Source organism: Xiphophorus couchianus, chromosome 5, assembly GCF_001444195.1.
Source record: "Xiphophorus couchianus chromosome 5, X_couchianus-1.0, whole genome shotgun sequence".
Lineage (NCBI taxonomy): Eukaryota > Metazoa > Chordata > Actinopteri > Cyprinodontiformes > Poeciliidae > Xiphophorus > Xiphophorus couchianus.
Window position 1 is genome coordinate 4,369,957 of NC_040232.1, and position 10,437 is coordinate 4,380,393.

Below are 10,437 nucleotides of genomic sequence, written 5' to 3' on the forward strand. Positions count from 1 at the left end.
TTCACAGAAATGCATAATTTCATTGGGTTTAAAGTTGACTCTCAGTTCTACCACATTAAACTTTAAAAACAGTTTTGAATGAATAAGATTGGTGTATTCTACAGGTATTTTATCATCGCTGTTCCTGTTTCTTCCAAGGGATGAACTGATCCACTTTTTTCGCTTTCGATACCAATAACAATATCTAAGGTTTAATTTACTTTCCCTTTGAGATCAATAAAGTATTTTTTAATTTTAATTGAATTTTTAGTATCAGCTAATAACCACTGGATACAGAAAAACGGCACTGAATTGACTCAAAACATTTATTTTTTTAAACAGACATAAATGTTCTGAATTTGATAACTGCACCAGAGCAACACACTAAAATACACCACTAGCTTCACAAGCTTGGTCAAACATGTAAAAACAACCTTAATTTGTTCATGCAGTGCAGTTTGGAGTGTAACAGCCAATGTAAAATAAATATTAAAGAAACTGATAAATACGTAGGTTGACTATCTTGGTCAAACATGTAAAACAAACCGCAACAAACCTTTCAAATGGTTCAGAAAGTCCAATTAGGAATTTTAAATACAATGTAAAATAAATAATAACGCATGATGTCACTCAGACCACAAAGCATAGAATTAGACTGAATAGATCTGCCCTTATAGATAGGGCTCATCGTCACTGATCTAGAATTTTTTTCAATATCCGAACCGATACGGATATTAATATCAGATCAGTGCCTCTCTATTTGCTCACTGACTTACCAACCAAAGCAGATCCGGCCTTGTGGCCATCATAAATCTGAACAAAGTCTCCACAGACATCTGGGACGAGGTCAAAGGTGGTAAACGTCAGTAGGACCCTCTCGCCCTCAGGCACTGTAATTCTCCACTGATCCAAACAAAAAAACAAGCAAACACACATATTCATCGATAATAATAAGATGGGAAATAAAAGTGTGAGCTGAAACTGCAGAGTTAAAAATGGGTTTAAAAATTCTGCTAGATGATTAATTTAGAAAATGGATATGGGCATCATGTTCTTTTTTGATGGCATGGCAACAACATGAGCAGCGTTTTCGACATACTGTAGCTCATACATAATTCCTTTAGAGATTCCACGTCTGCTCGGACAGACGGTGATCCGTCAAGCTGCTGCAACGCCGCACGACTTGGATCCCGACTGGCTCTGATTTACTTTAATTAGATTCACACATTCATTCTAAAAGAACTAGACATACGGACGTTTGAGGATGTGGAGCATGCTCTCGTGATAAGGGTGTATTTTTTTAATTTGCAGGACCTTTATAGCGTTTAGCTGACCTACTGATTGAAAAACTCTGGATTTAAAGGGGACCTATTAAGCATTTTGCACATTTATGAACTTCCATTTGAGTCTCAACTGCTTCTAAAAAGAGAGCTTGAAAAAAAAAATCAATCCAGCTGATTTTTGGTAATAAGTTAATGTTTTTGTGGTATCTGGAAAATGAGCCGTTACAAAACCTCAGGAATGTAACATCATAAATTAGCAGACACTGCCTATTACCTAGCAACCCAAGCAGAGCTCCAGCAGTCTGGTCAGTTGGTTCTACCTCTGTATGCACAATGCAAAGGACAAGTGTTTTGTTGTTGGCTTACTATTCAGAAACCACTTGCTGCGTTCTTGTTGGTTCTGCTGGAGGCTCTGCTTCTGCTTTACAAAGATGCACGGTTGTATAATTGCACCTCTGTTTGTAGCCATTTTAATGTGCGAGTGTAAACGTTGAGTTGGGGGGCGTGACCAGCAGCAACTTATTTGGTTTTAAAGTGAGAAGACACCCTACAGCAGCTCAGTCTGACGGGTTTAAAATATCATGATCTAAGAAGGATTGTGTGCAGAAAAAAAATGCAATGTACATGTTTTGTAGACCCCATAGACCAACCCTTCCCTGTTCAAGAAAACATAATAGGTCAACTTTAAATATTTGTTGTTTTTCAGTGTCAGATTACATATATACTATAAATGTACATTATCAAATGACGTCCTGGAGAGCTTCATAAAAAAGCATGTTTGTGTCCAGAGTGAGCCGTGGCTGTGCGCTTAGTCTGTTTGTACCTGGTACAGCGCTCCGTTTGGATAGTTTTGTCCCGGGAAGCCCGGAGTCATCAGATTCCCCTGATCACCTTGGAGGAAACCGCCGGCTCCGGCTATTTCTGGCAACAGGAATGAAGGACGCTTGAGCTGCGCTGACAACTCAAGGACACCCTCAGTACGAACTCCTAATGCAGTTCCCCACCCTTTTATTCATTTGGCCGTAATGACCCCAGTTTTCACCCCACACTTTGTCACACAGCAGCCTCCAGACCGTTAGAGCCTCTGGTGAAGGTGTGCTAAAGACCTTAAAATAGATTAATCTTTTATTGCAGCAATATAATCCCACAAGGAAAAAATGTATAATGCCAGTACATTAATTGGTTAGGGAAAAGATTTTATATTAGGAAATGATAGCACTCTACTAAATTAGCAGTGAGACAATTCCTATTAGGTAAAGGTATAAAAGTATTTTTGTGAGCCAAGTAACTTTTTATTAAGACTTCTTGTTTTCCTGGAGAAAATGACATGACAGAGGCCATTTTCTGTAAGCCACTCATCTAAATTGGAAACACAATAGAGCATGCAGTCAAGTTACTGAAATTGATTAAAATGGAGATTTGTCACCTTTAAAATTGCCAATGTGAAATATTCCAGCAAAAGACAAAGACTAATCTAAATAAATATCAATCATTGCACACAATTCAGAAAGAGTCAAAATGTAGTGAATATTATTCCAGGAACTTTGACCACACAGTGTTTTTTTATGCAATGGACCCATACCCTTTTTTTTTTTTTTTTGTGGAATGTAATTCCAAAATTTTGGAATGGTCAGATATTTACTGACCATATCTAAAATATTCAAAAGAAAATGTGGCTAGGCGACTGAAATACTTAGCTGCAATGCTACTTGACAAGCTAATGGCTAGCAATGCCATTAGTTTTCCTTGCCGCTGATTGCCTGAATCCCCAAGAGCAGAAATAAGGAAGACTGCAGATGTTAGTTTCTGGAGTATCCCAAGGTGCTTTCCACTGTGTTCATTATCATGTATTAAAGTATTTTTGGTGTTTAAACTGAATAAAATATGCAGTTACAAGCATTTTTAGTAGCGGTTTTAAGTACTAGCGTATTTTAGCAATCCATAAAGATCTTCACTGGGTTATAGATCAGTACTGTAACCCACAGCTTCCCATCTAATGGTTTGTTTCCTCTACAGCTCCAGCTATGTATAGCACAGTCTTCTCTGTAGGCACACTCTTTCTATAATATGCAGTCTCTAGCTTTGACTGTACATAAGCACGGTTAGACAGCCATACTTTTACATTTTGGTCTCTTTCAGTGAAAAGCTGTTTTAGAAACGTGCTACAAGCATAAATTGAGGCCTTGAGATCTAATGTGTTATCAGATGCTACATTAGGCAGATGTTTTTTGATCATAATAAGTCAGAAAAGAAGGTCCCTACTCACCTAAACTCACCCATCTACAGTTATAGCAACAAAATGTTTCAAACAATGAGAGCTGCGTCAAACAAGGGTAGATGAAACAAGGTTTATTTAGCATCCATGTCAGAAACAGGGAAAGAAAAATACGTACATCTAAAGCTTATTAGAAAATTGCAGTAAGGCGTGGCATTTGGACTTGCCACAAAAATTACATGATAATTATATGTAACCTAGTTGGTTTGGAAGCATAATGAGAAAATATCTTTTCTGTCCTACCGTCATAATAAATACCACTGACCTAAACTAGAAACACATGCTTTTGTCAGATGAGATAAATATTTAGCGTTTGGCAACAGACACTCCAGATGTGCCTGGTGAAAACAAAGAGTGAAAATATGGAAGAGCATTTCACTGTAAAGTATGGTGGAGGATATGTCATGCTGTGGACCTCTTTTTAAACATTTTTAATAAATATCTGGTGGATTTAATGAGAAATTTGATATAATAAAAGAAATGGTTCACCAAATGCAAAATCAACCTTTTCTATGACCGTCACTCAGATATAACTCCACCATCTTCACGTGTGACTTTTTTTTTTATATTGACCAAATAAATGCAGCGGCAATAAAACTTGACTTACCCGACGCAAACTCTGGAGTCACAGCTTTGTAGTGAGCTTTAAATCCTTGGTCTGTTTTCCTATCATTAGTGTCAAAGAAGACAGTCAGGTGGTTTGAAAGAGTCACCAAAGGCTTGGGTTTGGTGTAGCCACAGTATTTACCTGCAGAAAAGACACAACACATTCAGCAGATGGAGAAAGTGCGTGTCTTTTTATTTGAACTTCTCAATATAGTTTTTACATTGATTTATAACAGATACGGTTCAACTTATCATTTATCACAGAAATGATTAATAATATTTGAGATGTTTGGTGACCTTATGATTTCAGTCAATAGAAATTGTTCTTCAATATTATGTGATTGCTATGTGATGCCGTTTTTAAATTAAATTAACAGCAATATTTTGTGTTATTTAGGTTTTTGAAAGTTATGTGTTTACCACGTAATTCATTAATTTATAAATGTCACTGTTTCAAGCTAAATATTTAATTAGCAAGCTAAATATTTAGGTGACAAACTAAACATTTAGGTGGCAAGCTAAACAATTAGCTTCAAACTTACTATTTAGTTTGTAAGCTAATATTTTGTTTGAACCTAAACAATTAGCTGAGGCTACTTAGTTTGCTAAAAATATTTTTGTTTTAAATAAATACTTAGCAAGGGAGCTAATATTTTAAGTTACATTTTTAGTTTGTGAGCTAAAATAGAAAATAAATATTTAGCTAAAAGCTTCTTTGCCATATTTCAAACTAAATATTCAGCTAGGAAGCTAACAATTAGTTTAAAGCTAAATATTTAGTTGAGGCTACCTATTTAGCTTTCTAGCTAAATATTTAACTCCAAACTACAGTTAGTAATCAAACCATTTGAGGCTGAATATTTAGCTTGCTAACTAAACATTTAGTCTCAAAATAAATATTCAGTTTGAAAGCTAATATTTAGGTTGAAGTTACATTTCTGAGCTAAATGTTCCGTTTACAAACTAAATATTTAATTCCAATGTAATCATTTAGTTTGAAGCTAGATATGCAATTTGTGAACTGTATATTTAGCTATGTAGAGCCTTTATCCTTGCTTTTAATAGACTGGATTAACAATAAGAATGTAAGCTCCAATTTATTTAAAAAAGAATTTCCTTGTAACCCTATGATATATATTTACCGATGCTTCCCAGTGTGTCTTGCAGTGTGACCAAATCTCCTGTGCAGAGCTGAGTCTCCTCCAAAGCAAACTCCTCAAACCACAGATGAATCACCTGCAGCACAAACAAGCAAAGTGTTTCCTCCCCCGTATTTCTCTGCATCTGATAAACCTGTTTACTGACAGAACGCGCCAGAATGAGCAGGCAGTGGGAAATGTGAGGAAGAAAATATGCCTCTGAGAGTAACATTTATGTTTAACAGTGAAAATATAGAGAAATACAGAGACACAGGGAAGAGCCACCACAGTGAACGGGAAGCAGTGATGGTGAAGAGCGGGGAATGAAGGATTTTATTTTGTCCAGCGGGCCTGCAGAGGATTGCTGCGGAATATGAACCGGACCAGGCAGCCATCTGTTGATGATGCTGTCATTGCATTTGGACCAGCTGTCCTCTGCTGCTTGGCTCCACACTACACAGTTTTCATAACACCAAGTTATGAAAACATTGTTGATCAGAAACCAGACACATGGAAGTCTGGTTAAACAGAGATTACAGCCAGTCTGAAGTTTGAACAAATTTTTATCATTTGGAGTTTGAACGATTTGTTTAAGCCATGCAGGGATTTTACAGCACAGAACTGCAATGATTGCTAAAATCAAGAAACGTTAACAAATTTTGTTGGATGACAAACTGTCCCAGAAGTTGTTGTGATAATAATAATAACAATAATGTTATTGTTTTGAGACCATTTTCAAGTAAAATAATGGTACAGCAATGCGAGGACACATTCTGAAATATCAATCGAATTTAAATTCTAATGAACATTTAACAGTGGAACTGGAAGACATTTCAAATATCCAAAACAACAGAAACATTAAATAAATTGTATTTTGAAGTCTCTGTAAAGACAATTATCCTTCAAGAAAAGGCTTCATTGAGACCAAAGCCTGAAGACTTTTGTCATCCAGTTTTGGTAGAAAGAGAAAGAGAAAAGAAAAAAGCGATATATCATGGAAATTATTGAGCTTGTTTTCATTTATCATTAATTGACTTATTGCTTACTGCGTTAGGTCTAGAAATTAGTATACAAAATGCAGATTTTTTGTATTTAACAGAGGGTCAAAATTATACATACAGCCACTCATAATGAGAAGAAAGGATGGATGACTGAAGGCTTTTACTGTAACTCCATGTCATATTTTCTTTGGCTGTAACAGTTTTTCTTTTGGATTTTCTTGGACGAGTGGCTCTGACCTTATCAGGGTCCACAGTGATGCTCCATGTGCAGCTTACGCCGTTGTCGTAGCTGCTGGGGTAGTTCCAGCTGGTGAAGGTGCCCGACTCACCAGTCATCTCCTGCGGACCTCCACACCCTGAATGTGGCCATGGACATCAAAGACAAATGTTGAATTTTGGCAGTGCAACAGAGAGCAGCTTTAGGAAGTAATATGGCTCCAGCTTCATTGATTTGTAAGCTTTAGAATATTCATTATGTTACATTAAGAGGATTATTTTTATTCTAAACTACAAACATGTTTATTGATTTCAGTTGTTGAAATATTAGCAGCCATGTTAAAAATAGAATGCAGATTTTCTGCACAAATAACTTTGCAGCTGAGGAAAAATTATGTTACAAATGGATAAAATGTACTCCATTGTACTAAGATTAACTAAAGAAAAAGTGAGATTCCCCAGGTGATAATAAACTGTGATCAACTTCTGTCATGGAGTCTGGATGACATCTGTGTTTAGCAATAACTACACTGGGAGGTGGCTTGTTGCTGTAAGATTGCCCATGGCTTTTGTCACATAAAAATAAGTACCTAATTAATTTGTCTGTTTTATTTGGACATTAGTCTACATCCAAAAAGTTTGTAGCAAACTGATTCAACAAATTACAGTGTCTAGTAGCAGGTAAACCTGTGACCAGCGGTGATAATATGCTAATGTGCTAATTTTTCATTTAGCACACTTACCTACCCCTGAAAACATTGTCCAAATAAATGCTAAAGCATTCACTTACCTGGCTGTTTCTTAAACTTTCAGTTGAGGAAATATCAACATTTGTATTGAAGTTTTGGTTATCGGCTCTTAAGAAGTTAGACGCTTATATTCATGCTCTTATTTTGAAGTAGATTAAGAATGTCTACGCAACAGTTCCGTTTCCTCTCGTGTTCTTCACCCCTGATGTGAAGAAGCAAATGATACTTTGGCTATGTTCACACTGCATCCAGAAATGGCCCAAATATATATATATATTTGCCTTAATACGACCTTTATCTGATCTTTTTATGACAGTCTGAACAACACAAATGTTTTAATGCGACCCAGGCTACTTGGATATATGGTCCTAAATCCGATACGAATCTGATCTTTTCAAACGGCACTCGGGTCTGTATGGCCTGGTCGCGTTCATCCGAACTGAACGTCATTGATACGCGACAAACGTCACTATTCTGCGCCCTAATATGCGCAAGCGGGGAGAAAAGCAACAACCATGGCGGACGATAACGAGGATTAAGGTGTTAATATGCTGCTCCGGTCGGACAACAACTTCAAAATCGTAAGATATGCTCCACCATTTGCATCCATGTTTACTTCTGCAAACACTGCGCACTACTTTTTTTTATGACGGTTGGGAAAACACTGAGCTTGCTCTATAATATGTGACGTTGTTTATTGCGTCATCTACTGCGCATGCGGTACATTTTTAGTTTGTTTGCAGTTCACACAGAAAATCACATACAAGTCGCATATATTTGGAAGTGTGAATAAAAACAATAAATAAATGAAAAATCTGATTGCACGAAAAAAAAAAAAAAAAATCAGAATTGAGCCAAAAAGCGAAGCTCTCGATTTACCGGTCATCTACGTTCCCACCCTCATCTATGGTCATGAGCTTTGGGTCATGACCGAAAGAACGAGATCGCGGATACAAGCGGCCGAAATGGGTTTTCTCCGTAGGGTGGCTGGGCTCTCCCTTAGAGATAGGGTGAGAAGCTCAGTCATCCGGGAGGGACTCAGAGTAGAGCCGCTGCTCCTTCACATCGAGAGGAGCCAGTAGAGGCTCGGGCATCTGGTCAGGATGCCTCCTGGACGCCTCCCTGGTGAGGTGTTCCGGGCACGTCCCACCGGGAGGAGGCCCCGGGGAAGACCCAGGATACGCTGGAGGGACTATGTCTCTCGGCTGGCCTGGGAACGCCTCGGGATTCCCCCGGAAGAGCTGGAAGAAGTGGCCGGGGAGAGGGAAGTCTGGGCCTCCCTTCTGAAGCTGCTACCCTCGCGACCCGACCTCGGATAAGCGGAGGAAGATGGATGGATGGATGGATGGATGAATTGAGCAACTGGGGAAACAGAACCACTATTGTTCTGACCCAAAACTTATGCACTTTCTAGTCCTGTTGTGATGTTCTGCTATGAGAAGCAGACGTGTTCAAGTGGGTTGATTCTTTCAATTCTTTACTTTGGTTTTGTCTTATCTAACTTTTCCCTTCAAATTACAGTTAAGTATAAGAACTCTAAATTAAAGCATGAAGGCCTTTCTTAAACTCACAAGAGCAGGAAAATTTGGCTGGCATTTAAACCTTTACATCACATTTAAATGTTAATGAGTCATAATGTTTTTATTCAGAAATGAATCAATCTTTTAGAACTTATTTGGACAAATATGTTCATATAATGTTTTCTCTTTGTTCCCTTTTCTGCATTTGATTCAAGTGTAGATTAATGCATTCTGCTTTTGTTTTAAGCTATCATTTTCATTGCTTTGTTGCAGTATGACCTACAAATTAGTTTTAAACTTTTGCATAGAAATGCATGTTTTACTTGGCTTCAAGGCCCCTTTTTGCCTCCCAAGCAGTAAAGTATATTAGCCGTTTTACTGCAGCTGCTAATGTAACATTGAGCTCCCTGGTTGTGATAATATTGCTTTTCTTGCAATCAGCAGAATGTGTCTAATTGTCCCAAAGTCAAATCATCATGTTCTTGACTTTTTCAGTTCTGAATGCTTCACCACAACTTTTTGTTCCTTCTCTACTGTCTTGCGTCTAAATGAGCATATTTTCAGATGATAAAATACTCACCTTGTGATTGAGCAGAGGGATCAGGCTTTTCTGTAAAGTAGAGGGTAATGAGGCCGATGCAAACACACGTCATTGTTATGAAGAGAAACATCAACATTTTCTCCAGGTTGCTCAGTGCCCTGGACTGACGTTTCCCCTTCTCCACATCCATTTTCCTCACAGTGACGGAGATGCACCAGACTGAGCCTTCTTCACAAATTCACCGGCTTAACAACAATCCAAGGAGAAACATACCTGAACTTTGACCACAGCCGTGAACCTTGAGCCTGCTCAGATGGGGTATTAGAGCCTCTCAGCTGGGGAGTGTACAGATTGGGATCAAGCCATAAATCAAACAGTATCAGAAGTGAAGTGTAATAAGTGTTGATGGCCTAAGTGGTCCAATCAGTGGATTATTTCAACACCTTCAAGAGAGCTGGCTGACGGAACAGATTAGAGTCAACGCTTTCACCTACATAACATTGAGCTACTGTTTACAGCCGATGCATCAAATTCTCAGTTATTTGAAGAAAATACAATAAATTGCACATCCAGTTTTTGCTGATGTGGAAACAATTAAAACAACACTAGTTGATCAAAGAACATTTGTCTAAAAGAGTCCAATTAAATGATCATTTAAAGCGTTTCTGAAGCTAGATTTGAAACTTTTGACTATCAAACAGGAAAATGTGAAACAATTATACTATTTTCTGACCAATTTCTTTTTTACAGCGTTCACATCAACAGGGCTAACATCCCTACAATTATATGTGCAATATTTGCAATAATTTTCTCAAGCAGATTTTATTAGTACAGCACTATTCATTTAAGATCTAAGTAATTTTGAGACAGAAATCAAACAAAAGAAAGATTAATACTGAATACAAGCATGAAATAAAACCAAGTAGTTTAAAACAGAAATTATTGTAACATCATTATTATCAATGGAAGGGACCAAAATAAGACATTTCTCAGCAGGATCTATAACTCTCAGCTCCCTGTTCTTCACTTCTTTGTATCTTCACTATGTGTGCAGTCTCATTGTTCCAACCCTTTAGTGGGTAAAAAGAGGACTTGCCACAGGTGTCCAAAGGCATAGGTGTACATGCC

The 10,437-nt window shown here is 37.7% G+C and overlaps 1 protein-coding gene across 2 annotated transcripts in view; it reads right to left on the reverse strand.

The window, feature by feature from the left end:
- LOC114143884 (ovochymase-2) overlaps positions 1-9,663 on the reverse strand; it is a 33,579-nt gene extending 23,916 nt beyond the window's left edge. Inside the window, exons 1-6 of one of the 2 annotated variants that reach the window (XM_028016261.1) lie at positions 9,349-9,663; positions 6,521-6,639; positions 5,286-5,379; positions 4,145-4,285; positions 2,086-2,183; positions 756-882 (exon numbers count right to left, since the gene is read on the reverse strand). In XM_028016261.1, the coding sequence (XP_027872062.1) occupies positions 756-882; positions 2,086-2,183; positions 4,145-4,285; positions 5,286-5,379; positions 6,521-6,639; positions 9,349-9,499 (730 nt within the window). In that variant the 5' untranslated portion in view covers positions 9,500-9,663. Of the gene's footprint in view, positions 1-755; positions 883-2,085; positions 2,184-4,144; positions 4,286-5,285; positions 5,380-6,520; positions 6,640-7,289; positions 7,898-9,348 lie in introns of those variants that run through there. The other variant, XM_028016262.1, reaches the window with a different exon arrangement.
- Positions 9,664-10,437: the final 774 nt, after the last annotated feature.